This window comes from Caretta caretta, chromosome 19 (assembly GCF_965140235.1).
Source record: "Caretta caretta isolate rCarCar2 chromosome 19, rCarCar1.hap1, whole genome shotgun sequence".
In the NCBI taxonomy this organism is placed as follows: Eukaryota; Metazoa; Chordata; order Testudines; family Cheloniidae; genus Caretta; species Caretta caretta.
This window is the reverse complement of record NC_134224.1, coordinates 1,336,148-1,362,662: the sequence shown is the minus strand read 5'-3', so window position 1 is coordinate 1,362,662 and position 26,515 is coordinate 1,336,148. Positions and strand designations below refer to the sequence as shown.

Sequence of the window (26,515 nt, the reverse complement as noted above, 5' to 3'; positions counted from 1 at the left end):
TTGGTTATTTTTGATTTGTTTGCCTTCTGGCTTCTGAGCCACCAGGTTACATTTGGGTCATGTTTTCAAGCATTTCTCCGTAACCATGAGAGCTAGAAATAAGTGTTTTAAATTAAGGCTTTCTGTATAAAGTTCTGCATAACAGACAGACATATCTCTGGGTGTGGATAGTTCAGAATGCTTTCTGATGACTATGGAACATTGTCCAGAACTTTAGAGCTTCAATAAAGTTGCTGTTGTTATGCATTGAAAACGGCTCCCTGATTAATGAGCCCTCAACAGTCCTAGTCAAATTCCAACTCCATTATATTCTGCCTTCCTACAGTTTCAGTTCGACAAGACAGCCTTCACTTCCTGTCCTAAACTACGATGTGTAGGTTATATCCCAGGGGTGGGAGAAGTAAACTCTCTCTAGCCCTTAATGGTCTCCCAGAGCTCTTGTGAAGCTCAATTAATTTAATCTGAGTAGAATTTTCAAAGTTTGCATTGGCCTAATTCTGCTCCCACTGGGTGTTTGGTGAAACTCCCATGGGCTGCAGTGGGAGAAGGGTAAGGCAAAGGCCAAGCACTTCTGAAGATCCCACCCCATATTGTTTTAATATGTCCGTGCAGATTCAGCTAATCCCCACGATACGCAGGTATAGTCGGGCTCTAGGCAGTCTCTCGGATCTCAAAGTATGACACCACATTGGACAGAGGCAAATGTCACCAATAGCAGAGTCCCATTCCAGTGTCCCTATGTACTGTCAGGGGGAGATGATTCACAAAACGTCTTACAGGAAGTGGACACCCATTCCCATTCATCTGAATGGCACAAACCCCTGGCTCTTGACTGGCTGAGAACATAAGGCAAGTTCATACTGGCCTGTGCCAGGTCTCCAGCTCCATTCCTCCTTTATGAAGCTGTGCTTCAGAAACTCGTGGTCAGAGCGGAGGTTTCCGGACTCAGATCTACAGGTAGTGATCCATGCAGTACACAGGCTGCCTGGCTCTGGGAACATCATGATCTATTGTCACCTGAGATTTCTGGGGCCAAGGCAGATACCCCAACCTCCATCTCAACGGAAGTCAATGTCTGATCATTGTCTTTGCCAGCATCCTGCCCTGCGTACTGAGAATGAGCTCACAAAGATGTTCTTCGTCAGTTGGGGCTGCCAGCCCTCTCAGATTCCATCCCTCAAAAACCAGGAGGGGGTCAGCCCATGTTGCTAAATGATATTTCAAGAACTGATCATCAGCATTTGCAGTGGGACCTGGCATGTTTTCCATTAGCCTCGTCCCTCTTCCTGCAAGAGCTGGCTCCTAAACTCCCTGGATTTGGGGCAGGTTTCATGTTTTGCTTTGTCTTCACTGATGCTGCTTCAGAAATGGGGAATGAAGGTCACTGAGTGATACAGCCCTGATGGAATGGGTCTGGATGAGCCCATCCTACCCACATATGACACAAAAGAGAGGGGGGTGCATTTCATGGACAAGCAGCTCAGAGGAGAGTGGCTTCTAAACCTTAGAAACCCTGGTCTTTATTTGTGGACAGTTACCCAGAATAGCCTGACTTCCTAGCTGCTATCCTTACTCAGGTGGGATAGCATGCTACTCTGCAAATACTCCCATTGATCTGGGGCTGACCCACTGCTCCATGTAAGGGCAGCAGCGTTTGGCCCACAGCCTTTGCTTTAGCAATCAAATTGCAGTTCTTCCCCCTAGAAAAACCACTGACAAACTCCAGTACCCCACCCCTGGCTGGCGTTTGTTTTGCTCCGGTGTTGCGGTCTGACTGGTGTGGGGCGGGGGGCCGGGGAGGGGGGTGACATGAGGCTCCCAGGCTGTAGAAATCACTCCGCACATTATCTGCATATAGCAACTCCTTGGCCAAGAAAGTGTTATTAAAGCTGACTGGGTGCATGTTATTAAAACTAAGAAGGTGTTTATGGGTGACAGTCATGGGATGTGAAAGCCATCACACAGCAGGCCGAAGAAAGCCCATAAAACATGTAAGCTTGATGCCAGTATGCTGATGGGATGTGTCAGCATCAGTTGCTTGTATTACCAGACTTCCGCTTCCTTCTGCATACACTCCAACGGTGTATGAAGCGGGAGCTTAGAAGCAGTCTCTTCTCCTGGCTGGTTCAGGCAGGTGTACAACAGGGAGGGACGAGGGCCTAAGTTGCAGCATATACTCTGAAGCAAGGTGTGATCACCCTGACACACCTGAGAACTGTCTTGGGTTTCCCCACCACCTCCCAAATGCTACTTGTTCCCAAAGCATTTTGTAGAGTAACGAGCTACGTCCTGGCAGCACAAGCCCTGTGCAAGTGTACGGACCTACAGGTCTGCAGTAGCTTGTTCACTGCTTCAAACCCCCAGCTATTGGGGGGAGGAGGCGGTGATGTGACCATGGACACCTGGATTATCTCTTGGGATCTTTAATTTCTGTGTGGGCGAGGGGACTTCAGTTTGAGATCCCCTCCAAAGGCCAGTACTTTGGAGGATGCATCGACCCATCACAGGGAACTCCGCTGAAGCTCTAACACTAGAGAGGGCCACCAGGTGCAGCTGTAACACTCGGACACCAGAACCCCACAAGCCCACAGACCAGCCTCAGTCCTCCCCTTTCACCTGCCACAGCATGCCCCTTAAGCCCAGGAGAAGCAGGCAGCATTTCAGTGGAACCTGGATGAGGTGAATCCCAGGTAGCAGCCAATGGCTTGTAATCCTTCACCAGTCACTCCGTCATTGGATGGGACACAAGTGGTCGCAAATCAACCAGAGATAAAGCCCGGTGCTGAATTTCAGAGGCTGGGTGTGGGGTGGGAGATAAACTCTTGGGAGGGGCGGGGAAGGTGAGATGAATAGAAACACAAGAAGCTGCCACCCAGCGAGGTACACAGGGAAACGTTCACCAGCCTCATTAATGGGCTGCCACTGTGCTGCAGCCCTGTCTGTGCCAGTTGTAGAGAAGCACTAAATAGCGAGAAGCCATTGATACAGGCCACAGAAGTGAGCGAGTGGTGGGTTTTGGTTAGTGGTGGGCAGGCTGTTAGAAAAGAGCCTCTCTCTAGGGGAAAGAGTGCTCCACCTGCAGGGTGGAGCATTCCTCCGACAGAGTTCTGTGGCACCTGTGACCCTCAGGAAGCCATGCTCTTCAAGACTGATCTCCCAAACTAACATCTTCACAACATCATCTGCTTTAGCTTAAAACCCTGCCGGAGGAGGAAGAGGTCTTATCGCACTTCCTTTAGAGGGAGATGACTCAGTGCAAGGCTCTGGGATATTTGCACCTTGACTCATTGCACAGTCACATTCCTGTGTTAAGTTTTTGCAGGGAATCCACAGAATTCAGGGGCCCTGGGGGTTTTTCACCTTCCTCTGCCGCATGGGGCACGGGTCGCTTCCTGGAGGATTCTCTGCACCTCGAATTCTTTAAACCACAATTTGAGGACTTCAGTAGCTCAGACATAGGGTAGTGGTGTGTTACAGGAGTGGGTGGGTGAGATTCTGTGGCCTGCATTGTGCAGGAGGTCAGACTAGATGATCATAATGGTCCCTTCTGACCTAAAGTCTATGATTCTATGAATTCACATGCACATGGAATTCAAGCTGGTTTGAGCCCACCCTTTAGCCAATCTACCATTAATGCGCACAGAAGGGAGCATTACTGTAATAAATGCCCCTTGACAGGGATAGAGGCCACCAACCCTGGAAGTTGAAGTCCATCTCTTGAAGGAGGACAGAGCCTCTGGGGTGAAATCTCTAAACCAAGCATGTGACAAGGCAGAGTCAAGAGTCTTATCTCCCTCCAAGCTGCTTCCCCTGGTACAGAGGAGGAAAGCGGCATGGTCTTCACCAGGAAACCAGCCAGGCATCTCTCACCAATTGCAATAGGCCAAAAACAAGAAGTGTTGTAACTCACAAGGCTGCTACTGCCCAAGCAGGACTGCTGGCCTCTCCTGTGCCAGTGCAGAAGTTGCCATGTGACCTCCCGCAGTCCAGCTCAGAGGGATACAGGGTGCTGCGTGGCCAATCAACACCCCTGCTGTTGCTGGGCACAAAAGCTTTGTTATGTGAGAGATGCATTGAGCACCTTTGCCTTAACTCTTAATCACACACACGGCAGGGATGGGGACCAGTCAGATGAAGCCTGTATGGGAGCACTGCCCCCTGGCTAGACACCCCTGCGAGTGTACCTCTGACTGCTGAGAGAACATGTACACTGCAGGTGTACCCAAAGGGTTCCCTGGCATCTAATGTGGGCTCTGTATTAGCAGAGGAGGGACTAAGCTGGGCAGACTTGAGACACAGCAAAGGCAGGGAGGCAGTTCTTTTTATCTTCCATTCCAATTAAAAGTGCAGATAAAAAAAAAAATCCATAAGGCCAACGCTGTCAGCAGACAGGAGGCATTCGTGCTCCCAGAAGCACACAGCTGATAATATGCTCCCCTCCCTAGGCAGGTCTAGCAGTGCCTTCATGTGGCCAAATGGCTCCTTGGGCTTGAGTCATTTCATTCTAAAAGCAAAGCACAAAGAGGTGTTTCTCTGTTTCCCTTTAGCAGGTATAATTCCTATTAACTGCACAGTGTCTGGAGCCAGGAAACAAAGAGCTACATCTCTCACTGAATGGGTCTTTAAAGCGAAATCCATCTGGTGTCAGCCTAGGCCCTAGTTTGGGTCATTGCTGATCTCCCCAGGCAATATGGCCAGAGGACAGGTACCTGTCCTACGTGGTATGTTTACCGCGGTCTGCAGCCTTCGATACCATTGAGCGTGATGTTTGGTTAATGACTTACAGGCTCATGGTAGGGGAGGTGGTTTGCTGCAGAGCCGAGGGCTCTTGGGTTTGGAATTCACTCCCCCAGCACACGACAAGGCTCATCTCTTCGCTCAGGCTGTCAGGCTGCAATTGGAGGTGGGTTGGGACAAGCTATAGATTAAGTCTTAATAGTTTGGAGTCTATTCTGCCATCTGAGTGTCTTGTCACCAGTAAGTGGTGACGACCAAGCATGCACATTTTGGGGAGAATGCCCCCTCCTTCGTACATCTCTTGGCAATGCTTTCAGTGGTGCTTAAGGTACCCACCCTTATTCTCTAGGCTGCACAGAGAAACACAGGGAACAAGTCTCTCAGTAGCCTGTGCCATGTGCTTTTAGAAAGGTGTAGAATTAAATCTTCTGTTCCCTATTCAGCACATGCTGCCTCAGCCTCAGGGGACAGCACCTGCCACAAGCAAAAGGGTGTGATACTTTTAGCATGGAGGACATTGGTCTACATACTGCTTTCAAAATCTCCATCACATCAACCCACCCAGAAGGAAAAGGGAGAGCTGTATAGCAAAGGGCAGCACTTTCTTACCAGCACCTTCCTGGTGGGGTTGTAAGCAATGCCACGATAGTCAACTTTCTCCCTTTTACATAGTGCAAAGCCCTTCCTGTTCCTAGCATCATTCCTGGCAAAACTACTTGATTAGCAGAACTGCAATACCTCCCCCTTGTGGAGGAAGATGAAACTATGTTAAACGTTTCATAATAGGATGCTTGGCCATTTTATTTTCACCACTGGTGTGCATAGCATGGACAAGCCCTCACCTTTCACCTCTAGGACGGAGGTCAAGTCCATCTTTAGGTCTTAAGTGAAATGACTTTGGTGTTCTCAGTAAAGACTACATTCCAAAACCATCAGGCTACAGCTAAATGGATTCACACTGCCCACAGCTCCCGGTAACATTGGTGGGAGGCCCAGAAGCACAATTCAGCACAGCATACTGGATAGTCTCTACCCTGCAGAAGCCCAAGGTTCTACACGTAAGGAGCCTGTACCCCACCAAAGGCAAGTGCTAAAATCAGGGGAAGCTCGCTCAGAACAGCACTGACAGGAAGCTTGTCTTACAGCTGCCTGGCTGGGATATAAAGCCAATTTGAATTGCTTATCACTATCTGCCCTGTAATGGAGAAGTATCTTACTTTTAAATATTAATCACTTTACCTCATGGGACAGACAGCAGCAGTAAAATGCCAGCCCTTGCTAGAGAAGTGAGCTAGAATTCTTTACTTAAGGACTTGTATCTATTATCTGTTCTACTTGGAGCCAGCAATTTGAAATCTAGTAAATTCAGAAAATACTAAATGTAGTTTCCACAACTACAGCGGCACCTGCCACTATTTCAGCTTCATAATCACTTTTTGAAAACAGGTTTTTCTTTGGCCTTTCTGGGTGAAGGCCCCACACAAGTAAAAAAAGGAAACAAGGAAACTGAACAGACAGATGGCTTCTTTTGTGTATTTGTCAGCAATCAGAAGTTTCTCTTTAGACTTCATGCTGTAGCAATCTTTAGTGTTACATGTAATGACAGTAGGTATCACACAAGGAATATTTTTAAGTGGAAGTTTTTGCTCTAACATTTATTTAGCTACCTGGGGTAGAACTGCAGTGTGCCATTAACCACAGACAGACACATATTTTATTAAAAAAGTATATTTCCATTGGCAGACAAAAAGTCCACGAGCGCTGCTGCTGGCAGCTCTCCCTGAGCTAAAGAAGAAATTCCACATCTGTCATTTTCCCCTTGTCTTCAGTTTATGAGCCAAGCCACTGTTTCAGCTGCTACATCAAGTCCACTTTCATAAGCCAAGGAAGCAGCAGAGACACTCGCATTGGGTGCCAGGCTTGTTTGACTTTTAACACACCACTTAGCTCATAGCAGAGAGCAAGGGAAACCCCTGCACTGGGCTAGCTCATTCAGCAAATCCAGCTTCTTCATGGGTATCCTGAACAAGGTATTATCCCAGGCACCCAAAACTAATCATTTCACACAAATCCTCTGGTGTTTTCTCTCTGCAAGCTGGTTAGTAATAGAGCTCCTCACAGAGTCTCCAGAAAGGAGACCTTCAGAAGAGTGTCTAAGTTGGGAGGAAAAAACAGAAGCCATTAATGTTGCACTAAGTGTTATTTTTGTCATAATACACACACACACACAAACAGAGAACTTCCCCACTTATTACCAAGGACCAACGGGGAATAACCCACCAACAATTCAATATCTTAGGACTGGTAAATGGGATACTGAACCTTTTGCCTCTATTCAAAGGTCCCATTTCCAGTCAAGTCCAGGTGTGCAGTGACTTCAAGTTGTTACCAGATAGTGATCATTCAGTGGGTCTCAGTCCAGTTCTCATAGGACAAGCGTCCATATAACCAATACTGCAATGGTAGCACTAATTGATAGACATTGTTGTGGCTGCATGGAATCATAGGACTGGAAGGGACTTTGAGAGGGCATCTCGTCCAGTCCCCTGCACACAAGGCAGGACTAAGTATTATCTAGACCAGTGCTATTCAAAGTGCTGGTCCATGGACCGGTGCTAGTCCACGAGCCATCGGCTGCAGGTCTGCGCACACATTGGAAAAAAAATTGCCAGTCCCCCACATCAGATAGCTTGAGAAACACTGCTCTAGACCACCCCTAACAGGTGTTTGTCTCACCTGCTCTTAAAAGTCTCCAATGATGGAGACTCCACAACCTCCCTAGGCAATTTATTCCAGTGCTTAACCACCCTGACGGTTAGGAAGTTTCTCCTAATGTCCAACCTAAACCTCCCTTGCTGCAATTTAAGCCCATTGCTTCTTGTCCTGTCCTTAAGAGGTTAAGAAAAAAAAATGTCTCCCTCCTCTTTATAACAACCTTTTACGTTCTTGAAAACTGTTATGTCCCCCCCTCAGTCTTCCCTTTTCCAGACTAAACAAACCCAATACAGTACAGGTTCAGGTGATAAACAGTGGCTTTCAGTCTCCAGGGCCACCACACCAGCCCCTTTCAATAGCACTAAGCTCACATTAAGATGTTTAAGAGTTTTATGAAAATACCTTGAACCATGTTTCGGCTATTGTTCTCCAAAATCCTCTCCCAGGACTGCGGCAGGGTTTGCATGTCTGGCAAGTTCTCATATCTGACTTGGAGAAGAAGGAATTTACTCTCCAGGTATCTTTCTGGAAGGTAAGGATTGAAATATGGGGCCGGTGGGAGGTGAGAAGGAAACACAAGCAAGCTGACTTCTTAGGAAGTTATGAGCTCAAAAGAGAGAGTAGGGACCCATTGTAGTCCTGCAGTCCAACTCCCCCTCCCACCAGAACATGCTGAAAGAGCTCTATTTGTTGTTCCTTGTCAAAACATACTAACGATAGTCACCCCAAGTATCTAAGCTTCTTCCCCCTCTATGGACTGTATTTTCTAGATTCTTTGAGAAATTCACTTACTAAAAATGTTCCCTATTCATCTCATTTCCCTTGGCCAAACAGCAGGGCCAGGAGACTGACTCCTGAAGGTGGAGGCAGGAGCAATTTGCCAGAGCTGTCCATCAAGATGCTTGGTGAGGTTTTATTGTGACCTTACTGGTCACCAGCTGATGACAACTCACAAATAAAGAAAGCCAAATCCAGTTCTGTTGACATGAATCAAGACAACAACCTCCTTGACCTGTTTGAGCTACAAACTTTTAGCTTTTCTAGCAAAGGATACACATGTCGGTAATATCTCTCAATATTGTGCAGCCATTCCAACATGTCTGCCAGCGAGGGGATAAGAGCAGTACGCTGCACAGAAGCTTCAAAACCTAGCACATCCGCATGCTGCTCATAGAGTTGGAAAACAGTGCCCACGTAGCCACTAACTACATCCCGCACTTTCTGCAAGTCAGCTCTGTGAAAACAGAGAGTCATACTCACGGCTGTGTTTTCCAAAGGGTGGCCTCACTCACTTTGTACCCCAAAATGAATTACATGGACAAGTCTCAGTACTTGCTTTAAACAAAAAAAGTGCTTCCCCTTGCACTGACAGTTTGGTGAGTTCAACAATATGCAGTAACCTGAACTGGAACTAGGGAACTCATGCAAGGAAAAGGCAAGCCTATGTGACTGTATAACTGATCGTATAGAACATGCTGCTGAGAGGCTGAACAAATCACATAATTTAAAGAGACACTGTAACTTGAAATCTAATGAGTACTATTAACTCCTCTAAACTATTAAGTATTACACATGGCTGAGACCCCTAATAATTCTTGTGGTTTTACAATTATATATTTCTCCTTTTTTAAAATGCTCATCCCACACAAACACACTGACACAAAATGAGGACAAAGGGTGAAAATGAATATTTGACAACACTCGGCCAGATTCTTTGCTATTGTAAATCAACAATTTGGGGGGAGGGATAGCTCAGTAGTTTGAGCATTGGCCTGCTAAACCCAGGGTTGTGAGTTCAATCCTTGAGGGGGCCATTTAGGGATCTGGGGCAAAAATTGGGGATTGGCCCTGCTTTGAGCAGGGGGTTGGACTAGATGACCTCCTGAGGTCCCTTCCAACCCTGATATTCTATGATTCTATGAACAAAGGTCCAACAGAACTCAATGAGGCTACACTGATTGACACCAGTTGAGAATCTGGCCCACCATGTAAAGTCAAAGTAAACAAATTGAAAGGCAGGGGACAATTTTTTGCTCACTTTCAGTTGTTATGATTTTACATATTGTTAGAACAATAGGTACAACATTTCCAGACAGAAACGTGATGCTTAGGTTGACATTATCTCCTCTCCTTCAGATGTGAATCCTGCAAACAGGCCAGAAGGGGAATCCCACCTCTCTCAGCATGTTTGCCCAGGCTTTCATAGTGCTCACAACCTGACACAACAGCCTCTTACACTTTGCCCACCAGCTCTTCCAGCAGAGTCTCTGCTGCACAGCGTTGCTTATATTTTAACTGCTCTTCCAGATCCGGGAAGCCTCGCAGTGGTGTATGTGCAAATGTGACCTTCTGGCAGGCCTGCATCTGCTCCGCCAGATTGCTGAGGGAGCTCAGGAGAGGCTTACAGTCCGTCAGCGCCGTCTGCCAAGCCTCTTGCTGCTGCTGTATGGCCTGGAAGCACTTTTGCAGGGACCGATGAAGGACTAGGATGGCTGGGCTCTCTGACATCTTCTTATAGGCAGACCCAGAGCTGCAGGAAGAGAGAGGCTCTGGTGATGGGCACCACACAGAAACCTGCAATATGCACACACAGGTACAGAAATCCTAGGGCTGAGGGTCCCCACCGCCTTCCAGTAAGCAGCCACTGTCCACACTCACCATCCCCCTCCACAGACCAGCGCCACTGGCTTAGGAGCGCAGGCCTCCAGGAGCTCAGGCAGCTCCTAGACAAGAGTTTGCTTTAGAAATGGGAAAGGTGGGGGGGAATTCGGGGTGGACTGCTGCTTATGGGGGTGAACATATTTGAGGTGAGAGCCCTGACAGAGCTGGAGGAAAGAGAAGAAGGGTCTTTATGCAGGGGCCAATGGGGACGGGGAGCAGGACCCGGGGGAGGGGAGCAGGGCCACGGAGGGGGGGAGGGGGGTGTCTCCATGCGAGGCCAGTGGTGGAGGGGAGCAGGGCCCCGGGGGGGGGTGTCTCCACGGGGGGCCAATGGGGGGGGAGCAGGGACCCGGGGGGGAGGGTGTCTCCACGGGGGGCCAATGGGGGGGAGCAGGACGGGGGGGGCGGGTCTCCATGCGGGGCCGGCGGAGGAGGGGAGCAGGGCCACGGGGGGGGGGAGGGGGGTGTCTCCACGGGGGGCCAATGGGGGAGGGGAGCAGGACCGGGGCGGTCGGGTCTCCATCCGAGGCCAGTGGGGGAGGGGAGCAGGGCCCCGGGGGGGAGGGTGTCTCCACGGGGGGCCAATGGGGGGGGGGAGCAGGACGGGGGGGGCGGGTCTCCATGCGGGGCCGGCGGAGGAGGGGAGCCCCGGGGGGGGTCTCGATGCGGGGCCTGTGGGGGAGGGGAGCAGGGCCCCGGGGGGGGCAGGCGAAGCCCAGGGCCCTCCCTTACCTGAGCCCTGGGAAGTGTAGTTGCCAGCTCCCCTCAGACCGGAAGTGAAACCGGCTGCCCCAGCGACGGGCGCTCGCGCGAAGCGGAAGTCACCTACCTGCCTGCCCCCGAGGCATGCTGGGAATTGTAGTTCTCTCTCGTGCTCCGTTTTCCATTGGCGGCGGGAGCGCGTGCGCGTTTGGGCGCCGTCCCGCCGCTTCGCTGATTGGGCGGTCGGGTTTGAAAGTAGTTGTTGGGGCTCGCGCGCGCGTTGGGGACGCCGGGAGCGAGCCGGTGAGCGGCGGGGGGGGCCGCTCGGAGGGCAGGGGGGGCTGTTGGGGCGGGGGGGCCGCTAGGGGGGCTGTTGGGGTGGAGGGGGCCGCTCGGGGGGGCGGGGGCGGCCGCTCGGGGGGGCGGGGGCGCTGTTGGGGCGGGGGGGCCCGCTCGGGGGGCAGGGGGGGCTGTTGGGGCGGGGGGCCCGCTCGGGGGGGCGGGGGGGCAAAGGGGCCCGCTCGGGGGGGCGTTGTTGGGGCGGGGGGCCGCTCGGGGGGCGTTGTTGGGGCGGGGGGCCGCTCGGGGGGTTGTTGGGGTGGAGGGGCCCGTAGGGGGGGCCGCTCGGGGGGCTGTTGGGGCGGGGGCCCGCTCGGGGAGGCGGGGGGGGCAGAGGGGCCCGCTCGGGGAGGCGGGGGGGCCCGCTCGGGGGGCTGTTGGGGCGGGGGGGCCGCTCGGGGCGGCGGGGGGGGCAGAGGGGCCCGCTCGGGGGGGACATGCAGAACCTCCCTTCTGTCACGTTTTCGCTCCCCGGTCCTTGTCCCTCCGCCCCAGCCTTGCCCCGCACAGGGGTGGCGAGCTGCCAGCTCCATGCCCCAGTGAAACGATCCCTCCATTTTAATTCAGAAGGAGTCACACTCCGAGGCGACTATGTGAAAAGCGGGGGGTCACCAGGACCACAGGGTTGAAAACCACTGCCCTGGCCGGGTGCCGGGTGCCGGGCAGGTGGTTCCCAGATGGCATTGTCTACTCCAGAGAGAGGTGATGCGGATTGGGACAGGCCCGGGCTGGTTCTGACCCGTCCTCACTTCGCTGTGGGCCTGTTTAGCTTCACCGGCCCAGAGCCCCCACCACTGGAGCTGATCAGGAGCAGCCCTATGTTCAGACAAGCCCCTGCCAGGCTTTCAGCCCCAGGCCACCAGTGGTGCGTCTGCTGCCTGGTCCTGGTGCTGGGGAACCACTCCCCTGTGTGGGGCACCAATGCCGACTCTCTGCTGTGGCTTGCAGTAGTCCCAGGAGCCCTGGTTTTCAATAGGGATAGAGCAGCAGTAGCTCCCAGCCTCCCAGAAGACTAGGGCCTCTTGTCTCTGACTGGCCAAGTGTTCCCTTGTATGAACCCAGCTGGCTGTTTCTGTTCTGCTGCAGAGCTCCATCCGACACCATGGCACCATCCAGGAAGAAAACAGCCAATGGAACCAGCAAAAACAATGTGAAAAAGAAAAAGCTTGCTGCGTTTTTAAAGGACTTTGATCGTGAAGGTAACCTTTGCACTCATTCATAAACTTGCTTTCTACAAAGGGTTCAGGGTCCTGAGTTGTTTTCCAGGTTAATTTAATGCTGGTTAAAGTTATTGTCTTAACAACCCTGGAAACTGACACCTCAGGACTCTGAAGTCCTGTACAGGCAGGACAGATACAGCACAAACTGTAGCTTTGATCCAGAAGGATGACTTTGAGGGATTGGAGAAGGTGGTTTAATTCTCGATGCTTATGCAATCCTTGACCTTTCCTGAGGCTTCTATCCAGGGGGCTAGTTGTGATGAGTATGCTGCAATGTTGATGCAGGTCTTCTAGGAATTAAACTAAAATAGGAACTCTTTTTAGAGGTCATGGTTGTTATGGGGGCTTATTCCTTCACCCACTTACTTCCCTGGTCCTTCTCGCATGAACAGAGAGCAACAATAACCGAAGTCCAAAGGTGCAAACAATTCAATGTTTATTGGGGTGATCTTCCAGCAAGCATGATTCCAGTTTCCTTCCTTAGTGTCCCCCTTCCCAGCTCTGACACCACAGAGCCTTACACCTGGGTCCCTGTTCCCATTCATGCCCTTTAGCCAAACATGATTCTAATTTCCCCACCCCCATTCCCTGTTCCCATTTCCCCCCACCCCCTAACTTCCTGATTGACTGCAGACTATATAGTAAAACTTGAGTTCTGCTTAGCTATACCTTAACCAATCATTTTCCTGAAATTTAACTAACCAATCCTAACATATTGTAACATGATTATTTAACCAATTATATCTCACCACCTTAATTAGTTTACACCCAGCAAAATTAATTATACAGCGGACAGGAACAATCACAGAACCAGACGAACAATAGCAAAGTGGGAACTATAATGACAAAACAATACAGAAGTGAGGATTTCACATCCCAGCTATTGATAAGTGAGTTCTTGCCAGACAGGATGCTATCAAACTAAGTTTCCTTTTACATCTTCTAGGCACTTTCCTTTCTCTGGAGGTGATAGGCATTATCAGGACAGGATTGTATTCCTAACGGCCCAATAGCACCTTATTTCAATGTGACTAGGTTGGAATGTGAGGATGTGACCAATTGCTTCCCAGTTTACTGCTGCCTCTGTTGCTTAGCCAAAGGCCTTAGCCTAAGAACAGGGCCTCAGACTGTCACAGTAAGAGAAGGACCTTACACTGCAGACAGTGATTTTGATTCTTTCTTTTATACCTCTATAACTAGCCAAGTGATAAGAATACACCTAAATTCTTAGAGTATAGGCCTTTACAGACAGGCCTGAATTATCTATATCCTAACAACTGTTAGCTGTTAAATATTAATATTGGGTGCTTGTCAATAGGCTATTTAGAGAGGCAAGGTCCATGCAGTGATATCTCTTATTGAACCAACTTCTGTTGGTGAGAAACAAGCTTGCATGCTTACATAGAGCTCTTCTTCAGATCTGGGAAATGTACTCTGTGTCACAGCTAAATGCAAGGTAGAACAGATTGTCCAGCATAAATAGTTAATACATATTTCAAGGGACCATTCAATGTGAAGTGGCCTGTTAATACCTTTCCAGTTATAGGGGGGAGGTTTAGTGTTTTATAGATTTTTGTAATAAACCATAAATCCAGTGTGTGTATATTCAGTTCATGATTTTTAGTATCTAGCAAAGTTATGAATTTAAGTTCCCAAGTTCGATTTTTGAAGGTGTTGCATGGGTTTCCTTTGAGGATGAGGACTGAGAGGTCAGACATAGAATGATCACTTTGGAAAGTGTGTACCACACAGGTGATATGGTATTTTTGTCTTTTATCATTTTTCTGTGTGAGTTCATTCAAGAGCTTAGTGATTACCTGATTTCACCCACATAGTTGTTGTTATCGAGGTACACTTAGTGCACTGGCTGAGATACACCACATGTTGTGATAGAATTGTTTAGAAGCCAGGGATTTTGAGAGGTGTCTTGTAAGGGGTGTTCATCATCGCAGCAGTGGAGAGGTCCACAGGTTTTGCATCTGTTGTTCTGGCAGTGTCTGGTGCTGCTTTGAGTTAATGTGTCTTGGTCTGTGCAGAACTTTTTTCTGATGGTGGGATTGGGGGGTTGTTTGAAGGGCAGGAAAGGGGGTTCAGGAAAGATTTCTTTCAGGATGTGGTCCCCATCAAGTGTGGGTTGTAATTGTTTAATGATATGGGTTCCAATATGGGTGGTAGGTGACAATCTGTTCCACCTTGTGGAATTCTTCCATCAACCTAGTGACTGCCTCTTGGGGAGGTGGATTGCCTACACCAATGGGCGAAACCCTCCTGTTGGTTTAGGGAGTGTCTACACAGAAGCACTGCAGACATACCTTTATACAATCCAGTTAATTTTCTACCATTGGCTCACAGCAAATGAAAATATAAGTGCTCAAAAAGGCTTATTTGGCAAGAATGAAATAGATTTGATCAGAAAAGCGCATTCACAAGGGAGTAGATTTTTGCTGATATTCAGAGAAATATAAATTCAAGCCCTGATATGTAAATCCCTGAATAACATTTGTGTTCTATGTAGTAATCAATCAAAATTCTTTTCTTTTTTTTGTTTTAGTCCAAACTAGAATTGATCAGCTACAAACAAATGGGCAAAATCTTCTCAAGGAATTGGATAATCTTTATAACATAGAAAACCTCCGACTTCCTCTAGCACTGAGAGAGATGAACTGGCTTGACTACTTTGGTATGGTCCATCCACTCCAATATGTATTGACAAAATAGTTCAAAAATGTACTAAATTTAGAGCTAAAAGTGAATTAATAAGTCATATTCATCCAGTTAGTGGACTCTGTTTAATGACATATCCTAGTTGCATGATTTTCAGAAACGTAATTATTATTTACGTTGTTATCTATAATTACAGTAAATTATTTCTTTTGTAACACATCACATTTAAAGTCAGTATATTGGATAAGTTTATTTGTATGAAAGTGCTAATTCAAAATAAGGCTTCAAATGTTTTTCCTTTGGATGTCTTAAACTCATTGGCACATGAGATAAGAGGTGTGGCACTGGGTTAACTGGGTACAAAATCATGTGTTTAAAAAAAAAACCTTTGGGAACAAGAAGAGGCAAATTGAATATCCTATCCACATGGATTCGTAGACAACCACAGATTTTCTGTTTACGATAAATCCTGCTTTCCCACTAGTTCCTTTATCTTAAGATGGTCATTAACTGTCAAGAAATGCTCATTGTTTGCCTGTTTGTTTAATTCTACCCAAGTATTAAAACTTTAATATTGCATAAATTACTCTGGTTATACATTGATAAAAAAATGTTCTGTCTCCAGCTAAAGGAGGAAGTAAAAAGGCCCTAGAAGAAGCAGCAACGGTAGGTAACATACATCTAGTGTAGCTCCTAAGCCAAATAAAAACTTCTTTTCTGGTACAACTGGATAATGTTTTTAGGAACCCAATCTTTATTTAAACCATTGCATCATTTTAAGAGTCTTAGCACAGCACTTGGTGAAAGGATTAAATAAGACATGAAACGTTTGTAGTCTCTCCTGTCTGGCCAAAGTGCTAGCCTTCTCCTTCAATTACTTGGTTTATGGTAAATCTTTGACACTCCTTTTTCCAAGATACATATCCAGTCTCCCATGCCGTGCACTTTAATGACTATTGAAACTCACTTCATTGTTATGGCTGCCACCTAATACAGACTTCTCCGAAATCTTTACTGAGGCCAGGTCTACACTCAAAAGTTAAGTCAACTCAGCTACATCACTCAGGAATGTGAAAAATGCACACCCCTGAGCCACATAGTTAAGCTGATCTAAGCCCCAGTATAAACAGCCCTTGGTTGATGGAAGAATTCTTCCACCACCTAGCTACTGCCTTGGAGACATGGATTAACTATGCTGATTGAAAAAACCCTTCCTTTGCTGTAGTGAGTGTCTATACCGAAGCTCCTTGCGTTTCAAGTGTAGAGAAGCCCTGAGTCTGAAGCATTTGGTAGCTGGAAGACTTGTTCCTGAATTCTGTAACTACCTCTTTGCTTGTCTTACTCAGAGGATTCTCAAGTTTCACAAAACTGACCTTGTAATTCAAGCTGGGTCTCTGCAGTTGATAGTGGGTGTCTGCCTTTGATTTTTAAAGAAGTGGAAAATAGCAAGTGTCCTGACCTACTTTCTCTCATGGCCCAGATAGCTGAAAGTTTTCAATTTTAACAGTCTTTTTATAGGAAGCCATTTTTCTGCAATGAAATCTTGGCTTGCCTACCAGTGATACTAATTGACTAAACAGACTATCAGTTAAACAATGTTTCCTTACTGTTATCTTGCCCTGCCTCATTCACCAGGGAATATGCATTTCTTTGTAAACCAGAAAACTTCTATGTTGGGATTGGACTGAAATGTTTGGGGGTTGGGAATAGCTGTAGCAGGTGAATAAAGTCTTTCAGTACTAAGTGCTGTGCAGGTCCTGCAAGCTGTTACCATTTCTAAAATACCAGAGAAGTGTTTACATAGCAAAGTGCAAAGCAGCATAGAAGCATTTTTATTGTAAAATAATTATGGGTTTACACTGCTGTTTGCAGGCAGTTAGGAATGAGTTCTTTACTAATAATACACATGGTATTGTGATTGCTTTTGGTTTTAGGCAGATTTGGAGCTATCAGAAATAAACAAACTTACAGCAGAAGTTATCCAGACGCCTTTCAGAATTGTCAAGAAAGGTCAGTTTGTTTACAAGCATTGCTGAATGTTCTGGGTGCAATCAATAGTGGAATGTTTTTTTGTTCCTTATGGATCTTGTCAGCTATCTTCCAACTCTCATTAACTGGCCTAAATAGGTTTCAAAGAAACAATTGTTGCTTCAGTTTTTGTGATGTTACATGTGGAGCGTGTTAACTTAGATTTGCTAAATCTTATAGAAGTGTTGTTCACATTTGTTTATGCCATCCATAAAACCCCTTCCCTTATAAAATCCTACTTTATTTCTATATAAGTATGTAACTACTAGTTCAATAATTTGTTTGCCAAACAAACTTCACGACTGTTTTCTTTTCACCTTATCTGTTCGTGGATATTTTAATATGCTTCAAATTTTTTCAGTTTGGACACTTTTTTCTCCTTCTAGCTAAAAAATCCAAACAGGATATTGATGCTATTGAAGAAGAAACAGAACTTAGTTTGCTCCCTGTAGCAAAGAAGAGGAAACAGGATAGCAAAGAACCAGAACCAGAACATGAAAATGTTAATCCCAAAACAGGGAAGGTAAATAACTGATCTTGTTGTGGTTATGGCCCAGGCAGGAAGTGAGTTGACTTTTGATGGAGGTGATGCTTATAGCTTGCTTGCCGTAGGCTAGCTACCTGTTTTAATCAGCAGTATAGGTTTATATAATCTTTTTATTTAAAATTTGTAAAATATAACTTTACAACTAGTTTTATTTTGCAGAAGAATATATGTATTTTTCAGATGCAGCTTAAATCACATGACCATCTGAAAATGTTATCTATTCTATTTGTAATATCCAAGATGACTATAATGGGAAGAGAGAGATTTCTCATTTTGTTTTCTTGTACATTTGTAAAAGCTCTCTGGGTAGTCTCTTTCACTGTTTCCCCTCTGTACTGTACAGTCAATTTCCCTAGTTTGTTTCTGTGTGAAAGACCCGTTGGGGAGAGAATTTCTTTTAAAATGTGTAAAACCACAAATTGTCAGGGGACTTCAGGGTATTTTCATATATTTTGTGTGTCTCCAAACCTTCAACGAGAAATTAGTTTCTCCCTTTGCTTCATAGCCTGAATTCTGTTTGTCATGAGATCAGAGTCCACATGGTATCTGAGTGCCTTAGATAGATTCTGTTATGAGGTAGAACCCAACCACTTCTGAAAGTGTAAAGAAACATTTTATATCCCTTTTCTCTTAAATTGTATGTTCAACTTCCATCATGTTCTGGGAGCAGGAGTCTCTTTACCCAAGACTGCTCTAACTAACTATTAGAATTTTGATATCTATGGAAAAGAATTCTGCACAAATCCCTGTGTCTTCCCCAGCTCAGCTCTAGGCTATGATAAAGCCAAGACTCAAAAGGGACAGGTTTTCCATAGTTTTGATCATCTGAGAAGGGGAACAGTGAGTCTTGTTCTTCAGTTCCTATTACCAGTGTTAGTTCAGTTATGGGAGCACTTCTTCAGAACTGGAGTTCAGCTGTGGTTTGATCAAGAAACAGTAAATAATTCAGTTAGTTCTGTGTGTTCCAGGTGAAGACATCAACCAAAAAAGTGCCAGTTTCGAAGAGCAGAAGAGCTCCATCAGCGAGAGTGAAACGCATTAGTAAAAGGTAAGAGTCTGGAGTGGTGTGAATCCCTCTCTTTCAATGTGGGGATGGAAAGGGGAGACCAGAAATGATACTGCCAAAGTAGCCATGGTTGGGGTGGATGGATGGAGGAGAGAGTGATCTGGCTGACAAAGCGTACTGTGCTGGAGGAGCTAACAAAGGTATGGTAGGGGTAAATGGAGGAGCTCTACAGAGGGCAGTCTCATAGTATGGTAAGGTGACTGATCAGCTATTCTCTTTGAGGGTGTGTGGGGTTTTACACTGAATCAAGCTGTCATAAAACTGCAGTCTTTGCTGCCATGTCAAGAGGCATTATCTGAAATCAGGAGAAACCTCTAGTTTCCAAATACCCTCACATTGTTCTCAGCTTTTCTAACTAATAAAACAGATGTTCAGAACTGAGAAGCAACTGCTAAACTGGTCTTTTAAAAGGGCATCATCTTATCACTGCCACTCTCTTTGAGCAGGTCAAGCAAAAATAATTTTGTCACTCCAGCCCTTGGCCAAGTCGCTGGTGCCCGCACATGGGGAAGGACCTCCACTGTCACCCCTAAATTTGATTCCAGGTGAGTGTGCATTAATTAGCAAAGCCACGTTGCTGTATATTTATAGTATTCTGCAAAATGTCTCTATTAAGTATCAGAATTTGCTAGGTGTCAAGGCATCTAGTGTGTCTTGCCATTAGTTTTCCATGAGCTGGGACAGAACAGTTGCAATGTAGATCAGCTTGTTACCATTCTGCCCCATGGCAGTGGCTGTTCCTATCTGATGTGTGTTATAAGAGCCATAATATAACACTTCACATATTCAAAGTGCTGTAGAAATATTGACTAACCGTCACAACCCTGAAATATTAAGGATGAGATAACTGAGGTAGAGAAGTGAGATTATTTGACTACTATTAGAGTGTCACCAGCAGAGCCAGGATTGGAATTTGAGACTTCATGATTCTGTATTCATTTGTGCATGGCTTACTGTGCTCAGTCTTGTACTGTGCAATCAGCAAAATTGTAGTCTACTTGTTTGAACCATCTCCACACTGTCCCTTCTCCCTCTTCTTTTTCCATTGTTCAAATATGTGCATCTGATGCGTGCAAAACTAACAACTGTGGTATGTAACCTATTGCTTAAATCAGCCTCTGTGCCTGATGAGAGGAGGATAGCTAATAGAACACCGAGTTTTTAAAAAGGCCCTGAGGCAATCCTGGCAATTACAGGCTAGTAAGCTTAACTTCAGGAACAGGCAGATTGGTTGAAACTATAGTAAAGAACAATTAGCAGATATGCTGGGAAAGCGTCAACATAGCCTTCGTAAAGGGAAATCATGCCTCACCAATCTATTAGTATTCTTTGAGGGGGTGGTCACAAGCATGTGGACAAGGGTGATCCAGTGGATTTAGTGTACTTGGACTTTGACAAGGTCCCATACCAAAGACTAGTAAGCAGTCATGGGATAAGAAGGAAGATCCTCTCATGAGTCAGTAACTTGTTTCCTATCTTTTCACCAAGGGCAGGAATAAATGGTCAGTTTTCACAGTGGAGAGAGGTAAAATAGCAGGATCCTTCAATGATGTGTACTGGGACCAGTGCTGTTCAACATATTCATAAATGATCTGCAAAAGGGGGTGAACAATGAGGTGGCAAAATTTGCAGATGATACAGAATTACTTAATAGTTAAGTCCAAAGAAGACTACAAACAATTGCAAAGGGATCTCACAAAACTGGGTGATCAGGCGCCAAAATTGTAGATGAAATTTTAGAGTTGATAAGTGCAAAGTAATGTACAATGGAAAACAGTCTCAGCCGTGATGGGGTGTCCACGCCACACAAGGCAGAGCAGGTTAAATTAGGTCAATTAACCTGGTAGGCTGCACCTGCGTGGAGACTTGGGCTTGATGGACAAGCACTAAGTGGAGTCCAGCTGAGCAGAGGCAGGCTGAGTTCATATAAAGCCAGCAAGCTGAGAACATGAGCTGCAGAAGTAGTCTGCAGTCCCTCCCTGGGTGGAGGAAGTTTGGATTGGTAAACTCGGGCCCGGGGGAGCCAGAAGATAGAGCAAAGAAGTAGAAAGAAGTCCAGGGAAAGAGCAACAGGGAGCAAGCAGACCATAATTGCTGGACATAGGGTCCCTGGACTGGAACCCAAAGTAGTGTGTGGGCTGGGGTTCCCCTTCCAGCCACTGGGAAAATGGTACAGGGCCTGGCCTTGGATGGGAAGACTGTCTGGAAAAGATGAGGACAGCTGATCCAGTGGGACTTTAATACCCTGGAAGGGGAGGACTACATAATGACCTGGCCAGAGGGCTGAATCATGAGGAGGGAGCACTACATGTCCTGTAGAGTGAGAGAGGATGCAATGTGAGCCACCAGTGGGAGGGGGGACATCAGACCTTAGTGGAGCTAATACCCAGATGTGGCCACAAGAAAGTACCCCAATGGTAAGTGGACCCGTGACACCAACTTTATATACAAAATGGTGGGGTCTAATTAGCTGTTCCACTCATGAAAGATCTTGGAGTCATCATGGATAGTTCTCTGAAAACATCTGCTCAATGTGCAGTGGCAGTCAAAAAAGCTATCGATGTTAAGAACCATTAGAAAAGAGAGAGACAGAAAATATAGTGCTGCTATACAAATCCATGGTACATCCACACCTTGAATACTGCTTGCAGTACTGGTCACCCCATCTCAAAAAAGATACATTAGAATTGGAAAAGATACAGAGAAGGGCAACAAAAATGGTTAGGGCTAAGGAACAGCTTCCATATGAGGACAGATGAAAAAACCTGGGGCAGTTCAGATTAGAACAGAGATGACTAAGGGAGGGATATGATAGGGATCTAAAATTTCAAAAGCAGGTGCTTTAGTTTTTAGGTTGGGTGCTTTTGGTTTTTTAAACCGCTTGGGCTTGATTTTTAGAAGTGCTTATCTTATCGTTCTCAAGTAAAGCTGTAGTCAGTGGGAGCTGTGGGTGCTCATCATTTCTGAAGATTGGGCTCAGGATGTCTGGAGCTGTGCACCTAAAACCAGAGTCTGCTTTTGAAATGTTGGCCTAAATATGTCAAATGTCTTCTCAGAATTAGCTCTTTCAGTGTAAAATATGGAATATTGAGACGACTACAATACATCACTTAATAGCCTTAGGTTTTGGCCTCGGAGTTTTGATTGATTTAGAGCCTGAAGTCCCACAGAAGAGGGTAGATGGAGGTCATAAATAGAAAAAAGAAGATAAGATAAATCATGTCCTAGTTTAATCAGAGTTTTTTGTTAGTACAGTTGGGTTCTGACAAGCTCTGTTGGTTTCGCACTTCAAGATACACATTTTTCTCCAACCTGTTTCCCTTGAAAATGAGATGTTTGAAATCTCTAGTTGGGGAGAATCTCATGAAACATACTGCTGATCATTTTAATTGGCTAGAATCTCATGAAACGTACTGCTGATCATTTTAATTGGCTAGAATAAAGTTATTCAGCAATAACTTCGGAACGTCTTTCAGGCTTTTCAAGACACCAGGTCTACGCACGCCTGCCGCACATGAGCATGTTTACATCGTCTCTGCAAACGGCAGCCCTCTTGCTAACAGCAACGATGTCATCATTACGGTCCCTGTCGGAGGAGGGGAGGTAAAGCAGAAACTTATTAAAAATGTAGGGAAATATTTTAGTGGGTCTTGAAGTGCACCAAATGCAATTTAAAATAATGGCTGATAGCAGTATGTGACATGGTGCAATACAGAAAAGGTGTGAGATAAGTCTGTGGTCTCATGCTGCATCTGGTCCTCTATTTGTAACTAGTCCTGTTTATCAGTAACCTTATCCTGTTCCCAGGACAGTGGGTCCATCACTTGCTATAAAAGCAGTACATGATTCCCTGCTCTTAAATATAGTGGTCTATCAATCTTTCTAATATATAATCCAGATACTTCAATCTTGTTTGGTTCTTTCACTGGTTTCACTTACAAGCTAACATGTACCAGTATGACACAGCTGAACAGTAACTGAGACTTGTGGTCTTTTTCGTACAGAACATTCGTTTAGCAGCCAGTGACCTGACCAAAAGGAATTTGAGTCATCTCAATCCAGAGACCCTGGGAATTATGAAGAAGTTATCAGTAAGTCAATATTTACTTGGCTATGAATTGAAACTGGTCTGTTGTGGTGCCTAGCATTGTCATCATCCCTGTAGTCAAGTTAATGGGCCATCAGTTTCCATTAGACTCTGCCAGTCATCTTTCTTGTTAAATTCTTTTCCTCTTGTGTTTGCCTGGATCTTGGCGCGCCCAGAAAATATGGTTTTATACAATGTGGGTCTGTTCACCTAGTCAGCAAAATACACAGAGGTGGGTCTTACACTCAACTGGTCTGTATACAAACAGTGCTTTCATTAGTGGGAGAGAGCTACCGGTAGTGCTTAGGATTTAATTCAAGGGTGAATATGTCCTCCTTTTTTTCCAGTGTAGGTGGTTTTAGGATGGGGGTGGGCAAACTTTTTGGCCTGAGGGCCACCTCTGGGTATGGAAATTGTATGGTGGGCCATGAATGCTCACGAAATTATGGGTTGGGGTGCAAGAGGGGGTGAGGGCTCCAGCTGGCAGTGCAGGCTATGGAGTGGGGCTGGCGATGAGGGTGTAGGAGGGTGTTCTGGGCTGGCACCGAGGGGTTAGAGGGCAGGAGGGATATCAGGGCTGGGGCAGGGGGTTGGGGCATGGCAGGGGGGCAGGCTCTGCTGGGCACTTACCACAAGCAGATCCCAGAAGCAGCAGCATGTCCCCCATCCAGCTCCTATGAGGAGGCGCGGCCAGGCAGTTCTGCCCCGTCCACAGGCGCTGCCCCTGCAGCTCCCATTGGCCGTGGTTCCCAGTCAGTGGGAGCTGCGGGGGCAGCGCTTGGGGCGGAGGCAGTATGCGGAGCCCCCTGGCTACCCTATGTGTAGGAGTTGGAGAAGGGACATGCTGCTGTTTCCAGGAGCCACGCGGAGCTGGGCAAGCCCTGGACCCCGCTCCCCAGAGGGAGCTCAAGGACCAGATTAAAATGTCTGGAGGGCCGGATGCTGCCCCTGGGCTGTAGTTTGCCCACCCCTACTTTAGGATATGGCAGCATGTGTTCTTTACAAGTGCTATTTGTTAATCTTTCTCCTTTTTAGGTTCGTCTTGCACAAGTATGCAGCAGCACGAACACCCAAAGATGAAACTTCAGGGATAATTGACTTTTTTTGTAAATCTGGAACATCAATTTTAGGACTACAACCTGAATTCTTACTCTATTCTTTTACCTTTCTGTTACACGGTGGAAGTTAGGAACAGATTTTCAGCCTGTAATATATAATGTGATTAGAATAGGTTGACTTCTTTTTGTACAGAAAGAAGTACTTAGTTTCCTGTTTCAAGATAGCTAGCTATACCTTGGCCTTGGATCCTCCAGAGTGTATGAGAGACAAGTCAGGTGGATACAGCTGCCCTGCAATCTGCAGAAGATCGAAGCAGTGGGATCTATTGGATTACAGGTGTGATTGACAAAAGTTTTATCTGGTTTGGGAGCAAAAGCGGTGGAGCTGCTCATTGCACTTATTACCAGGCAAGTTTTCTGTTTATTGATGTCATCATTGCAAGGTGCTAATTAGTTGTATTCTAACAGCTGGAATATGAACCTCAATTACAAATAATTAATAGGGGGTGCTAAAAGAACATTTTATTGCAGACCAGCTAATGAAGCTGCCAGGGGTGCTAGGGGTACAACGAATCCTTTGTTTTGTTTTTCTCACAGCAGCCACTGAACTTTCAATCCTGCTCTCCAGTTTACAGTGAACAATGTACTTGAAGTCTTTTATTGTACATCCTACCGTTGTTTTTAAAGAAATGAATACACTGGTGTGTTCTTAAACCCATAATTTTACTGAGTTTTAAAGCTTCTATCTACAAAACCAATCATCTAGACCTCCGATCCTCTAAGCCTAAGGCACATACACTTACTGGGCAAGTCCCTTTAGAGTGGTTGGAGACAGCCAGTGGAGAGTTCCCTCTGCACAGGGAAACTGCTGTTTCCTGCACTAGCTCCTAGGGAGGAGATGGGGATGTGGCAGGGCCAGGTTCCACTATGTCTAGGTCTCCACTGCGGTGTTCCCTGCATTCTTTTCATGAACTAAAAAGGTTTTACACAATAAATACTGTTTATAGATGGAATAAAATTAGTTACATATTCATTGACTTTTACTGTTTTAGAAAATTCCTGCTTCGCTTAATAGCGCATGGACAGCACTGATGCATTAGAATGGTCAGTGTCCAGCACCTTACTCTTCTCCAGCATTTCTGTGATGGAAAAAGCCTGAAGCACTTCATAACCCCTGTGTAGGAATCATGTGACTGAAACCTGGCCTGGAACAACAACAACAACATCTGTTCTGTGTCTTTACACATAGTTTTCAGAGTTCTGAAGAGAGCTTTAAGAAGCCAGAATAAAAGTTCAGAAAGCTGAACTTTGCAACAAGAGTTAACACCCTGTATCTTTCCAAAGTGGAACATGAGCCCCAAGTTGTCTGGGCTTCTGTTCTGTGCTTCATTCCAGAACTTTAGGAATAATGGCTTGTCAACCCCTTTTCCTCCAATGTCTGTTTTTCTATAGTGTACTTAACATTATATAAACTAAGGCAATACTGGAACAGGCAGTTCTTAACAGTAAACTACATGCCCTCTTCCGATTCTGTCCCACCACATAATTCCAGTGACACTTAGTACATAGTAGTTGGCTCAATGTGCATTACAAAAGGTAACTATTATCCTCTTGCCAAGAAAGGGAATGGGACTAGCTGGAAAAAAATCATGGGAAGAAAGTTCATTTGAATTTTTTTGTAGGAAAATTTTCATTTAGATTTTATTTGAATTTAAATTTCAAACTTTTGTTTTTTTCCCTTTCCAGACCACTCTTTGCTTTTTTTCCTCCACTGACTTCAATAGAATGACTGTCTAGGGTTTGTCTTTTCACTTATTTCTTTTCAGTTTTCGTTTATCTGCTGTAACTTTTCAAATCCTTTTCCAACTGTGGAAAAGTTGAGTTCATAGAATCATAGAATATCAGGGTTGGAAGGGACCCCAGAAGGTCATCTAGTCCAACCCCCTGCTCAAAGCAGGACCAATTCCCAGTTAAATCATCCCAGCCAGGGCTTTGTCAAGCCTGACCTTAAAAACCTCTAAGGAAGGAGATTCTACCACCTCCCTAGGTAACGCATTCCAGTGTTTCACCACCCTCTTAGTGAAAAAGTTTTTCCTAATATCCAATCTAAACCTCCCCCACTGCAACTTGAGACCATTACTCCTCGTTCTGTCATCTGCTACCATTGAGAACGGTCTAGAGCCATCCTCTTTGGAACCCCCTTTCAGGTAGTTGAAAGCAGCTATCAAATCCCCCCTCATTCTTCTCTTCTGCAGGCTAAACAATCCCAGCTCCCTCAGCCTCTCCTCATAACTCATGTGTTCCAGTCCCCTAATCATTTTTGTTGCCCTTCGCTGGACTCTCTCCAATTTATCCACATCCTTCTTGAAGTGTGGGGCCCAAAACTGGACACAGTACTCCAGATGAGGCCTCACCAATGTCGAATAGAGGGGAACGATCACGTCCCTCGATCTGCTCGCTATGCCCCTACTTATACATCCCAAAATGCCATTGGCCTTCTTGGCAACAAGGGCACACTGCTGACTCATATCCAGCTTCTCGTCCACTGTCACCCCTAGGTCCTTTTCCGCAGAACTGCTGCCTAGCCATTCGGTCCCTAGTCTGCAGCTGTGCATTGGGTTCTTCCGTCCTAAGTGCAGGACCCTGCACTTATCCTTATTGAACCTCATCAGATTTCTTTTGGCCCAATCC

General features: G+C 46.1%; 2 protein-coding genes across 4 annotated transcripts; one reads left to right on the top strand and one right to left on the bottom strand.

The window, feature by feature from the left end:
* Nucleotides 1–6,361: 6,361 nt before the first annotated feature.
* AIRIM (AFG2 interacting ribosome maturation factor) lies at nt 6,362–9,960 on the bottom strand. The gene is made up of 4 exons (XM_048825955.2): nt 9,689–9,960; nt 8,507–8,686; nt 7,855–7,973; nt 6,362–6,890 (listed from the first exon to the last, which is right to left on the bottom strand). Exons 1-4 carry the CDS (start codon nt 9,958–9,960, stop codon nt 6,853–6,855), a joined length of 609 nt encoding a protein of 202 aa, XP_048681912.1. The 3' UTR covers nt 6,362–6,852.
* Nucleotides 9,961–9,968: 8 nt separating this feature from the next.
* On the top strand, nt 9,969–24,842 carry CDCA8 (cell division cycle associated 8). 3 transcript variants are annotated; one of them, XM_075121282.1, is made up of 11 exons: nt 9,969–10,045; nt 12,241–12,353; nt 14,926–15,054; nt 15,664–15,704; nt 16,973–17,048; nt 17,453–17,589; nt 18,582–18,661; nt 19,126–19,224; nt 22,156–22,282; nt 22,684–22,770; nt 23,802–24,842. In XM_075121282.1, the coding sequence occupies exons 1-11, from the start codon at nt 10,008–10,010 to the stop codon at nt 23,844–23,846; spliced, it is 972 nt and encodes a 323-aa protein (XP_074977383.1). In that variant the 5' UTR covers nt 9,969–10,007; the 3' UTR covers nt 23,847–24,842. The 3 variants fall into 3 exon arrangements, with proteins under 3 accessions (XP_074977383.1, XP_048681910.1, XP_048681911.1); XM_048825953.2 differs by lacking the exon at nt 9,969–10,045 and adding an exon at nt 11,012–11,118; XM_048825954.2 differs by lacking the exon at nt 9,969–10,045 and adding an exon at nt 11,627–11,856.
* The last annotated feature ends 1,673 nt before the right edge of the window (nt 24,843–26,515 follow it).